This window comes from Ovis canadensis, chromosome 7, assembly GCF_042477335.2.
Source record: "Ovis canadensis isolate MfBH-ARS-UI-01 breed Bighorn chromosome 7, ARS-UI_OviCan_v2, whole genome shotgun sequence".
Lineage (NCBI taxonomy): Eukaryota > Metazoa > Chordata > Mammalia > Artiodactyla > Bovidae > Ovis > Ovis canadensis.
Window position 1 is genome coordinate 48833727 of NC_091251.1, and position 17375 is coordinate 48851101.

General features: G+C 39.7%; 1 protein-coding gene across 5 annotated transcripts in view; it reads left to right on the forward strand.

Annotated features, from left to right (window-relative positions):
- The first annotated feature begins 399 nt into the window (after positions 1 to 399).
- The window catches only part of TMEM62 (transmembrane protein 62), a 46432-nt gene continuing 29456 nt past the window's right edge, over positions 400 to 17375 (forward strand). Inside the window, exons 1-4 of one of the 5 annotated variants that reach the window (XM_069596087.1) lie at positions 400 to 1929; positions 2266 to 2377; positions 3673 to 3810; positions 6150 to 6195. In XM_069596087.1, coding sequence (XP_069452188.1) covers positions 1750 to 1929; positions 2266 to 2377; positions 3673 to 3810; positions 6150 to 6195 — 476 coding nt within the window. In that variant the 5' untranslated portion in view covers positions 400 to 1749. Of the gene's footprint in view, positions 1930 to 2265; positions 2378 to 3360; positions 3811 to 6149; positions 6196 to 17375 lie in introns of all 5 variants that reach the window. The other 4 variants (XM_069596090.1, XM_069596091.1, XM_069596088.1 and 1 more) reach the window with 4 other exon arrangements.

A 17375-nucleotide genomic window follows, 5' to 3' on the forward strand; every position in this document is an offset into this window, starting at 1 on the left:
TTGTTTCACAATCAGTCAAATTCTGTAGTTTCTATCTTTACAATAGTTCTTTTCTAATCTCAGTGTCCCACTCTTTCTATGTGAGCGCTTTGTAATTACCCACTACCTCAATGTCTTGATCCCTTCTCCAGTGACTCAGCAGTAAAGAATTTGCCTGCAATGCAGGAGACACAGGTTCCATCTCTGGGTGGGAAGATCTTCGGGAGGAGGAAATGGCAACTCATTCCAGTATTCTTGCCTGGACAATCCAATGGACAGAGGAGCCTGGCTATCTACAGTCCATGGAGTTGAAAAAGAGTTGGACATGACTTTGCGCGTATGCACACACACACACACACACCACTGTTGTCTTTGTCCATTCAGGCTGCTATAACAGTATCACAGACTGAGTCGTTTTTAATGAACAAATTTATTTCTCACTGTTCTGTGGGCTGGAAATTTAAGATCAGGGTGCCAGCTTGGTCATGTTCTGGTGAAGACAGTCTTCCAGGTTGCAGACTGCTGTCTTCTTGCTGTGTCCTTAAACTTGGGTGGCCGCAGTCCACAGTGGCTTGAAGCAGGACTTTGGTTCCTTAGCCAGGAGTTAAAGTCAGGTCTGGCAGCGAGAGCCCTGAATCCTCGCCCACCAGACCAGCAGAACCAGTGGCCAGTAAAAAAGCCTTGGCCAGTCGGCTTTGTAGAAATGAATTTCCACAAAGAGTTGGAAAGTAGTGAAGCAAGTAAAGTGTTTAGAGAGGAAAAATTACATGTGGATAGACACACACGAGTGGTCTCAGAGAGTCATGCCCTCCTGGTAGTTTGAATCACTTATATGGGGCATTTCTTCCCAGTTTCCTCTGGCCAATCATCTTGCTTTATCTGGCTTTGAGTCCATATTTGGTTTACCTCCAGTTCCTCCTACGTGTGGAGTTTCCCTGTTGGTTCAGTAGTAAAGAATCCACCTCCACTGTCGGAGATGGTTCAGTCCCAGGGTTTGGAAGTTCCCCTGGAGAAGGAAATGGCAACCTACTCCAGTATTCCTGCTTAGGAAATCCCACAGACAGGATCCTGGTGGGCTACAGTCCATGGCGTTGTAAACGAGTCAGACACTACTTGGCGCCTAAGCAACAATACCTAGCCCATACGAAGTATTTTTAAATGTATTAAACGAATGGCACACCACTGTTTTAGAGCATTATGTAACCAAGTGCACGTGAAATCAGGTTTAAGAAAAAAATTCTCTCACAAAGTATATGGATGAAATCTATAGAAAATTTACAGCGACGTTGTTGATAATCAGAAGGGACCAGAGGAAGCCACCTGCCACATTTGTACAGCGATTTTAAAAGCGTCCTCATACAAACTTTGATTTTCACAACAACCCTGCAAAGGACGCTCTGGAGGTATTATTAACTCCCGTTTACGAGGAAACCGACCACCTGTCAGGCGTGATTGACTAAGGCGGAGCCGGGACGCTTGCTTCCGCCTCCCTGACCTAGGATCCTTCCCTGCCGCGCCTAGGCAGCCGCGAGTGGCGCTGGGGGACTCGGATTCCTTTTCTTCCCCTGTATCACATTTGCAAACCGATCCTAAAGGCGCGGCCCGCCGGCAGGTGCACGGCCAGGTGCAGGTGCAGGTGGCGGCCGACCAGCCCGGCGCCCTAGGCCGCGCGACCATAGAGTCCGGAAGTGCAGCCACAGCAGTTCCCTGCGGGCGCCGCTTGGTCCTAGCTCCGGCCACGCACACAAGGGCCGCGCTTCGGCGGGCTGAATGGCTGCAGGGCTGGCCGTCAGGGTGGTCGCGGGACTGGCGGCCGCGGCCTTGGCTGCAGTGTTCTTGGAACACTACGGCCTGGCCGGCTGGTCTTCACCACTGCCTCAGCCCCGCACTCCCCGGAGCCCGCACCCTGCGCCGGGTCCCGGAGCCAGCAACGTCTTCTGGGGTCTGCAGGTGACGCAGCGGGCGCCCAGGCCGGGGAGGTGGTGGTGGTGGTGGGGCTCATGGGGTTTCAGAGCGGGCACCAAGCAGTATGAGACGCCGGCAGTTTCCACTGGGGCGCGACCCGCTCCTGTTCCGGCCCAATCTCTGCGCTGGGGGTGGGGTGGTGGTGATGGTGGTGGTGGTGGTGGTGGTGCTGCTGCTGCTGCTCGTGCTTGTTCCCCCCCGGGGGATCGTGAATGCTCTGAGTCTTTGCCTTTTTCTTCCGCCGGAGAGAGCCCCTGGGTCGTCTCGGTCTGTGCCGCCTCTTCCTGACTCGGATCTCTGTTCAATACTCGCTTTCGGCAGATATCCGACATTCACCTGAGCAGGTTTCGCGATCCAGGCAGAGCTGTAGACTTAGAGAAGTTCTGTTCTGAAACTGTTGACATCATTCAACCAGCTCTCGTCCTAGCAACAGGTAGGGACGATTGCCGTGCTGTCCTGTGGTCCTGTGGTCCCAGTGGTAGAATACAACCAGTGCTGCAACCTTTGAACTAAGGGACGTTAGGAAAACTTTAGCTGCAGCCTCAGGTGAGCCCTCCTCCTGTAGAGGAGATGGGATATTGCAATTTTCTTTGCCTGTGGATAACTGAGTCAAGATCCGGTCTAAATGACTTGGCCATAGCAAGGTTTCGTCCTAGCGGTAGAAGCAAGGCACGTGATTCTCATGTTAGTGCCCTGTCTGCTGTATCTGTGTCTGTTTTGTTGTTGTACTTCTAGATTTGAGAGAGAATTAAGGAAAGACCTTTAACCAGGAATGAAAAGTTCTCATCCTCCTCCTTATACTCTTCTTTTTATTTTTTTAATTAAACTTTTCGATTTTCTTTGCAGTATTAATCGTTCTTATACCGTCAGTTGTTTGACGGACTGTTGTTTTTCATCCCTTCCTACTTCAGTGGCTTGGTTCCCTGGAATGTTCAAACCCCAAACCCTTTGCTCCCAACTGTGTTGAAGAAGAAGCTAAAGGAGCGTCTATCCTGGCTCTTGGGAAATTCATCTTCCACCCACCTTACAGAAACATCTCTGCTGATAGGATGAAGTCCTCATTTTATGGATGATCTCAGTTTCAAATGCTTAATTTCCTAGAAATTTTCTATTTCATTTTCCAAGCTACACCTTCCAGATTTTCTTGCTGTAAAATTAATACTTTGTTAGATCACATTTCCTGATTTGGGGTTTGGAAAATTAGGTTGCCATAGATACTAGGCAACTGCCCAAAGTGTTGGAATTTATTATTAAAGAGTTTTCAATTTGTCAGAGTTTCAAGATGCATTTTTATGGCTCTCTTTAAAGGTATAGTTTTCACAACCCATTTCTAATGTAACAGGGGGTTATAAAGGCACTTGTTGACCTATAAGAAACAAAAAATCCATGCTGAGAATCTTGTTTTATTTTTTTTAGGCTGCACTATGTGGCATATGAGATCTTAGGTCTCCAACCAGGGACGGAACCTGTGCCCCCTCCGTTGGGAGTACGGAGTCTTAACCACTGAACTGCCAGGGAAGTCCTAAGAATCTTATTATTATTTTTTCTGAGAATCTTAATTTAGATGACTTGCTTTGGATGCAGGTGGATTCACAGTGGTTATCCTTAAACATGTTGAGTACTTTGAATATCTTCATTCTTCAGTGTGCATTAAAAAAAAAGTTGAAACCCAGTCCAGCTTTACTTTGCATTGTGATTACCTTCTTTACCTTCTTTATATACCTACAGGAGACCTGACAGATGCGAAAACAAAGGAAAATTTGGGATCCATGCAGCAAGAGGTGGAATGGCAAACTTACCATAGTATTCTAAAGAAGACAAAAGTCATGGAAAAAACCAAGTGGCTCGATATCAAAGGAAATCATGGTAAGAGTGAAGTCCCGCCTGTAATTAAGACTAGATCTTTATAGGAGCCCAGATTCTCCAATTTAAATTGTAAAATTATAAAATGGGACATTGTAGCATAAGTTTACATACACTGAAGACCACAACTAAGAAATACAACTGCAATATGTGATTTTAAAACTTCAGATGTCACTATTAGGCCTTGAGGGGGAAGTTGGTATGATTTCTTTCTTCTTTACATGGAAGAAAAGCATATAGCAAAATCTATGGAAGAGGATGTTTAAAAAGATATACTTTTGCTAAGTGAAAGAAGCAAAATCCATAAGTCTATATACTGTATAATTTCATTTATATGATATTCAAGAAAAGGCAAAACTATAGACAGAGAACAGATTGTCGTTGCCAAGGGTTGGAGATAAAGAGGCTGACTACAAAGAGCCATCGTGAGATAATTTTGGGGTGGTGAAGATACTGTTCTGTGTCTTGAGTGTGCTGGTAGATACATGACTATGTGCTTGTCGATATCTTTAGAACTGTACATCACAAAGATTGAATTTTGCTATATATATTTAAAAATTTAAGTGACAAGTATATCCGCATATGTGTAAAGAGAAATGGATAACCCCTTCCCAATTTTTTAGATTGTGATTTTTACGTTAATAAGAAAATGAACTATTTTCCAAGGGTCCTGATGGTAAATTTGTTTGTTTCATAAAAGTTGACTTTCTTTTTGGTTATTTAAGTATTTCATTTTGTCTGCCTCATTTTATTATTCATTGCTGATGAATACCTATTTATATATTTTTTAAAAAGGTATGTTTATAAATTCTATCTGGTGAAATACACAGCTATTAGTTAGATCAGAAAATGCTCTCTATAAAAAACAGTTGCTCCTTTGCTCACTGCAACCTGAGAAAGCCCATGAACACAACAAAGAAGACCCAGTACAGCCAAAAATAATGAACAAATAAATATTAAAAAGAAACAAAACAGTTAACCCTTGAACAATGTGGAAGTTAAGGGGACCAACTACCAGGCAGTTGAAAATTTGGGTATAATTTTGCAGTTGGCCCTCTGCATCTGCAGATTCAACCAACTAAGGATCTCTAGTACTGTAATATATATTTATAGAACAAAATTCACATGGAAGTGGCTTTACATAGTTCAAATCCGTGTTGTTCAAGTGTCAACTATAGTTCTTACAAATTAGCTACAAATTATAATTAAAGGTAGGGTTCTGGCTTACAACTTTCTCTGGCATGTTTACATTCCCTTTTTTTCCCTGACCTTAATTAGGGGTACTGGTCAAATTCTTTTTCAAGAAAAAGCAAATCTGCGTATATTAAAAGTTTTCTAAGGCAAACTACTGACGTATTTTAAGTAACAGGTATCAAATGGAGTTTTGTGATTAAATAATTTGGATAGTCTTTTGGAGTTCATAATCATTTGATTTGTATAGGCATAAATGCTAATGGTATATATATGTATGTGTATGCATGTATACACACACATGTGTATATATACATACATGAATCTTTATTAACATTTAACTGTAACAGGGAGTTCCTTGGTGGTCTCATGGTTATGACTCAGTGCTTTCACTTCTGTGAACTGAGTTCAATCCCTGGTCTGGAAACAGATCCTGTAGGCCATGCCATGTGGCAAAAAAAAAAAAAAATTAACTATAACAGAGTTGTTCTCTTAAGCAAGAGGATTATATATGTGATAATGTTTCTTTTGGCCTAAATTGAATTTACAGCTTATTCTCTTAAGTTTATTAGAAATGTAGTGGATTCTTGGAAGTCAAAACTGATAGACAATTTTAGCTATTGCAATCAAGCAATCAAGCTCTATGAAATTCTATTTCCAGATAAGTATTCTATGATGTCCTTAACCTTTTTCCTTACCATTATATAACTTCTTTATTACTGAGTCTTTTTTAAGATTTAAGAAGAGAGGGGCTTTGGCCCTATTATCAAAGTCATCTACTATATAGAAGTCCTTGACATGGATCCGTATATCAGCCATGAATCCAGTCCTTCTTGACTCCCAGAGGCACATGATTAAAATAGTAGCAGCAGTCATCCAGTCTTACAACATCAAATTGATTTATTCTGACTAATGCATAATTCAAAGTACTTATTCTTCTTCAATATAATAGATGCCTTAGATAAGTTTCCAGATAATCTGAATTCTATTAAGTTACTAAGTTTTAAAAATTAAAATCAAATGCTAGTCTAATTAATTGGCATCTGTCATCTAAAGTATTATTGAAAGAATTGTCATTTTTCTTCAGTCATTAACATGTTTGCATTTTTCTTTTTAGTATAGATGATATTTGCTCTTTTCTTTTTAATTAGATGCATTCAACATTCCAAGTCGGGAGAGTGTTGAGAATTATTACAGGTACTGTAATGAACAGAAGATAGACAACAATGTAGAGTTTGTGTTACAAAGGGGGTACAGTCAATTCACTTAATGGGTGATAACATTTTTTAACGGAGAAAAGAACCTCTGGTAATTAAAAAATGGAGCCTTTTAGTTGTTTATCATTATTATTTTGGTGATTCATTTTTGTTTGTTTGCTTAGACAGCCCTTTGTTCTTTTCATTTCATATAATTTAATGCTTTTTTTTGGCTAATGGTACTTTTAATATTTTATACAGACTGTTTGTTTTTTTGCTGTTGATATACAGCAAAAGTCATTTAGATCAGAGCTTGTCAATCAGAGTACTGTGGACTTTAAGAATACTAACCTACTGATTCTGTTAGCCTCTGGGGTGGCTGAAGAGCCCAGTTGGTCACTTCTGGGTGCTTTGTCCAATATGTCATACAAATATTTTTTTTAAATTAATGTGCTGCTGCTGCTAAGTCACTTCAGTCATGTCTGACTCTGTGCGACCCCATAGACAGCAGCCTACCAGGCTCCTCCGTCCCTGGGTTTCTCCAGGCAAGAACGCTGGAATGGGTTGCCATTTCCTTCTCCAATGCCTGAAAGTGAAAAATGAAAGTGAAGTCGCTCGGTCATGTCTGACTCTTCATGACCCCATGGACTGCAGCCTACCAGGTTCCTCCACCCATGGGAGTTCCCAGGCAAGAGTACTAGAGTGGGGTGCCATTGCCTTCTCCAGATTTATGTGCATAAATATGAAAAAGGCAATGAATATGAAAGGATCTTTGAATCAGAAAACCAATTGTCTAGTTTCAGTGTATTGGAATTCTTCTTTTGGCTGTAATTTCACTTTTTGTTCCTGTAGCTTTGTTCTCCATTGTTTCAGTAGCTTTGTTCTACATTGTCAATTAGTCAAGTAGCAAGTATTAAGAGTCTATCATTAGGTGGATAGTATGAGAGAAACAAATATGCCCTCTATCTTCAAGTGAGTCTAGTTAAGGTAGATGAAATTTGTTTAGGAAATGGTTAGAAAAGAACACGAAGGAATGGCTGATGAAATGCTAGATTATTTGTTACACTTAATTATCACTATGAGAAATCAGAAAAGGCACACGTCAGCATGGGGTAGACATATAGCAGACTTTATTTTTCATTTTTGTTTTTCATTGAGATATAACTGACATATAACATTATGTAAGCTTAAGGTGTGCAGTGTGTTAGTATGATTCATTTATATATTGCAATATGATTATCACATAAGATTAGCTAATATCTCTATCACTTCACATAGCTATTGTTTCTTTTTTGTGGAGTAAACAATTAAGATCTGGTCTGCTAACAACTTTGAAGTTTATAATACAGTATTTTAAAATTATAGTTACTACACTGTGCATTAGATCTATTTATCTACTAGTTGCAAGTTAGAAAAGACTTTGTAAAAGTAGTGAAAATTGCGTCCAGTCTTAAAAGATGGGTAGCCTTTGGAGGAGTAAGAAATTTTGAGGGGTATATTTTAGGCAAAAGGATGAGTATAAACAGAGCTTTAAAAACTAGAATGAGGTTTTGAGTGCAGTAAGGAAATTGTTATAATCAGAATAAAGGTTCATTTTGAGGATTGAAACAACGTTGGATAGAGAGTGTAGAGCCAGTTCATGGTGATGTCAAGTGACAAGCATAGAAATTTAGATGTGATGGGTAATAATAGTTTATAATCCAGTATAGGTTCCTAAGGAGATAAGCAACATAGGAAAATAGTATTTTATAAAGGGCAGATACATAACAAACTAGAGATAGGGATAATAAAAAGGAAAAGGGAGAGACTGGAGTTGTATAGACCAAGTAGGAAAATCCTACAGTAGTTTAACCATCATAAGGAAAAGGCTGGAAATGAGTAGAAGACCTGTCTGAATGAGGATCGTGGATATGGGGATGGTGACATGAATTTGAGGATGATAACTGGTTAACAGATAGAGTCACCATAACATGGAAGAGGGGGTTGTCCTCTTTTGTTAAAGTGAGAAAAGAGAAGGACAGAGATGAAAATCGCCCACTTCTTATTAGCTATTTGTATCTTTGATGGTGATTATGGGAATGGGCTTAAGAGACATTTTCAAAGAATTAACAGGATTTAGGGTCTGATTAGTAATTGGGAAAAGTCAAATTATTAATCACTTTAAAGTTTCTTGCCTTTATATTTTTGTTTCTAACCATTAAACTTTATCTGCATTTAATAAATGACATTTAGCTAGAGATACAGGCATTAGGAAGTATCACATGAAAGGAAGGAAAAAAATCTTGAGGTTAAATCATGATCTCTAGAATGCCTCAGAGATGCCAAAATCTAGAATTCAAAGACTATTATATATTTTAACCTCTTTCAAGTACCTGAATTTTATTTTAGATAGTTAGATTTTAATATGTCAAAAATGTAGGAAAGGAAATAATATATATGAGATTATAAGATCTTGAAGAATAACTGTGAAAAAAAAAGCAGGAAAAATATCAATACAAATTTTAATGAGGAAAAAACCCTGAAATAGGAATTTTTAAAATATCAGGAAGAGAGGTAATAGAACCAATTGACTATTAATCATAATATCTATGACAGTAATTTTATGATATATTTGATAGTTGTTGTTGCTTAAAAATAGCTCCCTGATGGCACATTAAATTTCAGAAGTTTATTTGTATTTCTTTCACATGTACTGTTAGGTAAAATATCATATAAGACACTCGGATATTTTCTTTTTTTTTTTTTAGTTTTTAATTTTTTTAATTTTAAAATCTTTAATTCTTACATGTGTCCCAAACATGAACCCCCCTCCCACCTCCCTCCCCATAACATCTCTGTGGGTCATCCCCATGCACCAGCCCCAAGCATGCTGTATCCTGCGTCAGACATAGACTGGCGATTCGATTCTTACATGATAGTATACATGTTAGAATGCCATTCTCCCAAATCATCCTACCCTCTCCCTCTCCCTCTGAGTCCAAAAGTCCGTTATACACAGCTGTGTCTTTTTTCCTGTCTTGCATACAGGGTCGTCATTGCCATCTTTCTACATTCCATATATATGTGTTAGTATACTGTATTGGTGTTTTTCTTTCTGGCTTACTTCACTCTGTATAATCGGCTCCAGTTTCATCCATCTCATCAGAACTGATTCAAATGAATTCTTTTTAACGGCTGAGTAATACTCCATTGTGTATATGTACCACTGCTTTCTTATCCATTCATCTGCTGATGGACATCTAGGTTGTTTCCATGTCCTGGCTATTATAAACAGTGCTGCGATGAACATTGGGGTACATGTGTCTCTTTCAATTCTGGTTTCCTCAGTGTGTATGCCCAGCAGTGGGATTGCTGGGTCATAAGGTAGTTCTATTTGCAATTTTTTAAGGAATCTCCACACTGTTCTCCATAGTGGCTGTACTAGTTTGCATTCCCACCAACAGTGTAGGAGGGTTCCCTTTTCTCCACACCCTCTCCAGCATTTATTGCTTGCAGATTTTTGGAAAGCAGCCATTCTGACTGGTGTGAAGTGGTACCTCATTGTGGTTTTGATTTGCATTTCTCTAATAATGAGTGATGTTGAGCATCTCTTCATGTGTTTGTTAGCCATCCGTATGTCTTCTTTGGAGAAATGTCTATTTAGTTCTTTGTCCCATTTTTTGATTGGGTCGTTTATTTTTCTGGAGTTGAGCTGCATAAGTTGCTTGTATATTTTCGAGATTAGTTGTTTGTCAGTTGCTTCATTTGCTATTATCTTCTCCCATTCCGAAGGCTGTCTTTTCACCTTGCTTATATTTTCCTTTGTTGTGCAGAAGCTTTTAATTTTAATTAGATCCCATTTGTTTATTTTTGCTTTTATTTCCAGAATTCTGGGAGGTGGATCATAGAGAATCCTGCTGTGATTTATGTCGGAGAGTGTTTTGCCTATGTTCTCCTTTAGGAGTTTTATAGTTTCTGGTCTTACATTTAGATCTTTAATCCATTTTGAGTTTATTTTTGTGTGCGGTGTTAGAAAGTGATCTAGTTTCATTCTTTTACAAGTGGTTGACCAGTTTTCCCAGCACCACTTGTTAAAGAGACTGTCTTTACTCCATTGTATATTCTTGCCTCCTTTGTCAAAGAGAAGGTGTCCATATGTGTGTGGATTTATCTCTGGGCTTTCTATTTTGTTCCATTGATCTATATGTCTGTCTTTGTGCCAGTACCATACTGTTTTGATGACTGTGGCTTTGTAGTAGAGCCTGAAGTCAGGCAAGTTGATTCCTCCAGTTCCATTCTTCTTTCTCAAGATTGCTTTGGCAATTCGAGGTTTTTTGTATTTCCATACAAATCTTGAAATTATTTGTTCTAGTTCTGTGAAAAATATGGCTGGTAGCTTGATAGGGATTGCATTGAATTTGTAAATTGCTTTGGGTAGTATATTTATTTTCACTATATTGATTCTGCCGATCCAGGAACATGGTCTATTTCTCCATCTATTAGTGTCCTCTTTGATTTCTTTCATCAGTGTTTTATAGTTTTCTATATATAGGTCTTTAGTTTCTTTAGGTAGATATATTCCTAAGTATTTTATTCTTTTCGTTGCAATGGTGAATGGAATTGTTTCCTTAATTTCTTTTTCTACTTTCTCATTATTAGTGTATAGGAATGCAAGGGATTTCTGTGTGTTAATTTTATATCCTGCAACTTTACTATATTCATTGATGAGCTCTAGTAATTTTCTGGTGGAGTCTTTAGGGTTTTCCATGTTGAGGATCATGTCATCTGCAAACAGTGAGAGTTTTACTTCTTCTTTTCCAATTTGGATTCCTTTTATTTCTTTTTCTGCTCTGATTGCTGTGGCCAAAACTTCCAGAACTATGTTGAATAGTAGTGGTGAAAGTGTACACCCTTGTCTTGTTCCTGACTTTAGGGGAAATGCTTTCAATTTTTCACCATTGAGGATAATGTTTGCTGTGGGTTTGTCATAGATAGCTTTTATTATGTTGAGGTATGTTCCTTCTATTCCTGCTTTCTGGAGAGTTTTTATCATAAATGGATGTTGAATTTTGTCAAAGGCCTTCTCTGCATCTATTGAGATAATCATATGGTTTTTATTTTTCAATTTGTTAATGTGGTGAATTACATTGATTGATTTGTGGATATTGAAGAATCCTTGCATCCCTGGGATAAAGCCCACTTGGTCATGGTGTATGATCTTTTTAATGTGTTGTTGGATTCTGATTGCTAGAATTTTGTTGAGGATTTTTGCATCTATGTTCATCAGTGATATTGGCCTGTAGTTTTCTTTTGTTGTGGCATCTTTGTCAGGTTTTGGTATTAGGGTGATGGTGGCCTCATAGAATGAGTTTGGAAGTTTACCTTCCTGTGCAATTTTCTGGAAGAGTTTGAGTAGGATAGGTGTTAGCTCTTCTCGAGATTTTTGGTAGAATTCAGCTGTGAAGCCGTCTGGACCTGGGCTTTTGTTCGCTGGAAGATTTCTGATTATAGTTTCAATTTCCGTGCTTGTGATGGGTCTGTTAAGATTTTCTGTTTCTTCCTTGTTCAGTTTTGGAAAATTGTACTTTTCTACGAATTTGTCCATTTCTTCCACGTTGTCCATTTTATTGGCATACAACTGCTGATAGTAGTCTCTTATGATCCTTTGTATTTCTGTGTTGTCTGTCGTGATCTCTCCATTTTCATTTCTAATTTTATCGATTTGATTTTTCTCTCTTTGCTTCTTGATGAGTCTGGCTAATGGTTTGTCAATTTTATTTGTCCTTTCAAAGAACCGGCTTTGTTGATTTTTGCTATGGTCTCTTTTGTTTCTTTTGCATTTATTACTGCCCTAATTTTTAAGATTTCTTTCCTTCTACTAACTCTGGGGTTCTCCAATTCTTCCTTTTCTATTGCTTTAGTTGTAGAGTTAGGTTATTTATTTGACTTTTTTCTTGTTTCTTGAGGTATGCCTGTATTGCTATGAACTTTCCTCTTAGCACTGCTTTTATAGTGTCCCACAGGTTTTGGGTTGTTGTGTTTTCATTTTCATTAGTTTCTTTGCATATTTTGATTTCTTTTTTGATTTCTTCTGTGATTTGTTGGTTATTCAGAAGTGTGTTGTTCAACCTCCATATGTTGGAATTTTTAATAGTTTTTCTGCTGTAATTGAGATCTAATCTTAATGCATTATGGTCAGAAAAGATGCTTGGAATGATTTCAATTTTTTTGAATTTATCAAGTTTAGATTTATGACCCAGGATGTGATCTATCCTGGAGAAGGTTCCATGATCACTTGAAAAAAAGGTGAAATTCATTGTTTTGGGGTGAAATGTCCTATAGATATCAATTAGGTCTAACTGATCTAATGTATCATTTAAAGTTTGCATTTCTTTGTTAATTTTCTGTTTAGTTGATCTGTCCATAGGTGTGAGTGGGGTATTAAAGTCTCCCGCTATTATTGTGTTATTGTTGATTTCCCCTTTCATACTTGTTAGCATTTGTCTTACATATTGCGGTGCTCCTATATTGGGTGCATATATATTTATAATTGTTATGTCTTCTTCTTGTATTGATCCTTTGATCATTATGTAGTGGCCTTCTTTGTCTCTTTTCACAGCCTTTGTTTTAAAGTCTATTTTATCGGATATGAGTATTGCCAGTCCTGCTTTCTTTTGGTCTCTATTTGCATGGTATATCTTTTTCCAGCCCTTCACTTTCAGTCTGTATGTGTCCCTTGTTTTGAGGTGGGTCTCTTGTAAGCAGCATATAGAGGGGTCTTGTTTTTGTATCCATTCGGCCACTCTTTGCCTTTTGGTTGGGGTGTTCAACTCATTTACGTTTAAGGTAATTATTGATAAGTATGATCCCGTTACCATTTTCTTTATTGTTTTGGGTTCGGGTTTATACACCCTTTTCGTGTTTCCTGTCTAGGGAATATCCTTTAGAATTTGTTGGAGAGCTGGTTTGGTGGTGCTGAATTCTCTCAGCTTTTGCTTGTCTATAAAGCTTTTGATTTCTCCTTCGTATTTGAATGAGATCCTTGCTGGGTACAGTAATCTGGGCTGTAGGTTATTGTCTTTCATCACTTTAAGTATGTCTTGCCATTCCCTCCTGGCCTGAAGAGTTTCTATTGAAAGATCAGCTGTTATCCTTATGGGAATCCCCTTGTGTGTTATTTGTTGTTTTTCCCTTGCTGCTTTTAATATTTGTTCTTTGTGTTTGATCTTTGTTAATTTGATTAATAAGTGTCTTGGGGTATTTCGCCTTGGGTTTATCCTATTTGGAACTCTCTGTGTTTCTTGGACTTGGGTGATTATTTCCTTCCCCATTTTAGGGAAGTTTTCAACTATTATCTCCTCAAGGATTTTCTCATGGTCTTTCTTTTTGTCTTCTTCTTCTGGGACTCCTATAATTTGAATGTTGGAGTGTTTCATATTGTCCTGGAGGTCTCTGAGATTGTCCTCGTTTCTTTTAATTCGTTTTTCTTGTTTCCTCTCTGATTCATTTATTTCTACCATTCTATCTTCTGTTTCACTAATCCTATCTTCTGCCTCCGTTATTCTACTGTTTGTTGCCTCCAGAGTGTTTCTGATCTCATTTATTGCGTTATTCATTATATATTGACTCTTTTTTATTTCTTCTAGGTCCTTGTTAAACCTTTCTTGCATCTTCTCAATCCTTGTCTCTAGGCTATTTATCTGTGATTCCATTTTGATTTCAAGATTTTGGATCATTTTCACTATCAATATTCGGAATTCCTTCTCAGGTAGATTCCCTACTTCTCCCTCTTTTGTTTGGTTTGGTGGGCAACTCTCCTTTTCCTTTACCTGCTGAGTATTCCTCTGTCTCTTCATCTTGGTTATATTGCTGCGTTTGGGGTGGCCTTTTTATATTCTGGTAATTTGTGGAGTTCTCTTTATTATGGAGCTTCCTTACTGTGGGTGGGGTTCTATCAGTGGCTTGTCAAGGTTTCCTGGTTAGGGAGGCTTGTGTTGGAGTTCTGGTGGGTGGAGCTGGGTTTCTTCTCTCTGGAGTGCAGTGGAGTGACCAGTAATGGGTTATGAGACATCAAAGGTTTTGGAATAATTTTGAGCTGCCTGTATATTGAAGCTCAGGGGAGTGTTCCTGTGTTGCTGGAGAATTTGAGTGGTATGTCTTGTTTTGGAACTTGTTGGCCCTTGGGTGGAGCTTGGTTTCAGTGTAGGTATGAAGGCATTTGATGAGCTCCTATTGCTTAATGTTCCCTGAATTCAAGAGTTCTCTAATGTTTTCAGGCTTTGGATTTAAGCCTCCTGCTTCTGGTTTTCAGTTTTATTTTTACAGTAGCCTCTAGACTTCTCCATCTATACAGCACCGATGATAAAACATCTAGGTTAAAGATGAAAAATTTCTCCACATTGAGGGACACTCAGAGAGGTTCACTGAGTTACAAGGAGAAGAGATGATGGAGGGGGTAGTTAGAGGTAACTGGAATGAGATGCGGTGAGATCAAAAGAGGAGAGAGCAAGCTAGCCAGTAGTCACTTCCTTATGTGCGCTCTATAGTCTGGACCGCTCAGAGGTATTTACGGAGTTATATGGGGAAGAGAAGAGGGAGGAAGTAGACAGAGGTGACCAGGAGGATAAGAGAGAGGAATGAGAAGGAGAGAGACAAATCCTGCCAGTAACCAGTTCCTTAGGTGTTCTCCACCGTCTGGAACACACAGCGATTCGCAGAGTTGGATAGAGAAGAGATGGGGGAGAAAAGAGACAGAGGCCACCTGATGGAGAAAAAGGAGAGTCCAAAGGAGGAGAGAGTGGTCAAGCCAGTAATCTCGCTCTCAGGTGAACTTTGGTAGTGAAGTTTGGGTTTTTAAATGTACAAAATTGACAACAAAAACCAAAGAGCAAAGATTAAAAATCTAGAGTAGAGGTTGGATTTTCAAAAATACTATATTAAAGAAAAGAAGCAGAAGGAAAAAGGAAGAAAGAAAAAAATAATAAGAATTATTAAAAACAACAACAACAACAAGAACAACAACAAAAAAACAAAAAAACAAAAACAAAAAAAAACCAAAAAACCACCAACAACCATCCAAAGACTATATATGGTGTTTGCCTTAAAAAAAAAAAAAGTATTTTTTTTTAAAAAAATAGTAATAGTAGGTTATAGAAATAAAAATTAGAGGAGAAATAGAAGGCTTAACAATTGAAAAAAAAGTTAGAAAAAGAAACAAGAAAAGAAAAAAAAACCAACAAAAAAAAGGAATGATTTTAAAAATAGTAAAAATATTTCTGGCCCTTCTCTGATGTTGTGGGCCGTGTCGTATCACTTCCAAGGTGGTTCCCTCTGTTTAACTTCTTCTGTTTGCTGGGTTTTTAGGCTCAGTAGTTCAGTCGCGCTGTGGGGAGGGGGGATGCTGCAAACAGATAGCACTGTCGTGTGCACAGAGTGTCTCAGCCCCGCTTGACCTGTCCCTTTTCGCGGCGCACAAACCGCTCCAGCTCTACGATGCTCAGCCGGGAACCGTCTGGGGCCGGCCCTAGGCTGCGTGCACTTCCCCGGTCCAAGCCGCTCAGGTTCGGCGCTTAGGTAGCCCTCAGAGGCACAGATTCGGCTGGGACTGCGCTTTGTGCCCTTCCCAGGTCTGAGTAGCTCAGGAGTTTGGCGAGCGCGATTGCCGCGGCTTGTCACCTTTTCTGCCGCTGCTGCTCAGCTTTCTGGGTGGACTGCTGGTGCCCTCCGTGAGGCAGATGGTGACTGTCCAGCACCCCCAGAAGTCTTAGCAAAGAAGCCTGCTTGCAGTTAGGTAAGTAAAGTCTCTCCGGGTCTGCAATTGCCCCTTTCCAGTCCTTACGGCTCTGGCTGCCTGTCCCCGGCGGGGGATGGTCTGCAGCCGGCTTTTTCCGTTCCGTCCTTTGTTCTGTGCTCGGTCCTGGCGGTGTCTTATGTTCGAGTTTTTCGTGCAGTAGCTATCCCACAGTGTGGTTTGCTAGCCCAAGTTAGATCATTCTGGTTGCGCGTGGGGGTGTTCCTGCCGGATTCTTACAAAGCTCTGCAGCATGCGCCTCCCGCGCGTCCCTGCCCTGCCCCCACTTCCCAATGGCGGATGCAGGCGTCTGTGCTGCTTTTCCGCTGGGGGAGTTACTGGTGGGCTTGTAATCTCTTGGTTTTAATTATTTCTTTATTTTTCCTTCCTGTTATGTTGCCCTCTGTGTTTCCAAGGCTTGCCACAGACTCGGCAGGGAGAGTGTTTCCTGGTGTTTGGAAACCTCTCTTCTTAAAATTCCCTTCCCGGGACGGAGCTCCCTCCCCACCTTCTTTGTCTCCTTTTTCGTCTTTCATATTTTTTCCTACCTGTTTTTGAAGACAATGGTCTGCTTTTCTGGTTGCCTGATGTCCTCTGCCAGCCTACAGAAGTTGTTTTGTGGAGTTTGCTCGGCGTTGAAATGTTCTTTTGAGGAATTTGTGAGGGAGAAAGTGGTCTTCCCGTCCTATTCCTCCGCCATCTTTACAGTTTTCCCCGGATATCTTCTTATAATGTTCTGACATTTGAATAAGGTATGCTCCAAATATTGGAGAAGGAAATGGCAACCCACTCCAATATTCTTGCCTAGAGAATCCCGTGGCCAGAGGAGCCTGGTGGGCTGCTGTGCACAGGGTCTCAAAGAATTGGACATGACTGAAGCGACTTAGCATGCATGCATGCATTGGAGAAGGAAATGGCAACCCACTCCAGTATTCTTGCCTGGAGAATCTCAGGGACAGAAGAGCCTGGTAGGCTGCTGTCTATGGGGTTGCACAGAGTCGGGCACTACTGAAGCAACTTAGCAGCAGCAGCAGCAGCAGCTTCAAATATAATCTCTACTTTCTTTCACATTTATTCAACAAATACTCAATGAGTGCCAAGCCTGTACACTCTGTTACCCATCCTTTCTCCTTGCTCTTCACTCTCTAACTTACTGGACACCTGAATACTCTTGATACTTAAGGTGATGAGGACTTTCATTACTGGATGTGGACCCTGTGTATGTTTTCAATATATTTTTAGAAACTGAAAAAAAGATTTACTGGTTCTGACTGAACATTTTCCTCCTGGCTCAGTAACTTCTTCTTTGCAAGGCTTTATTGTGACTCAAGCCGTTTTACTCCTGTTTTAAGAACTCAACACTTTTGTATCTCACTACACCAAGAATTCTGCTAGGTACTTAGGAGGCCCTC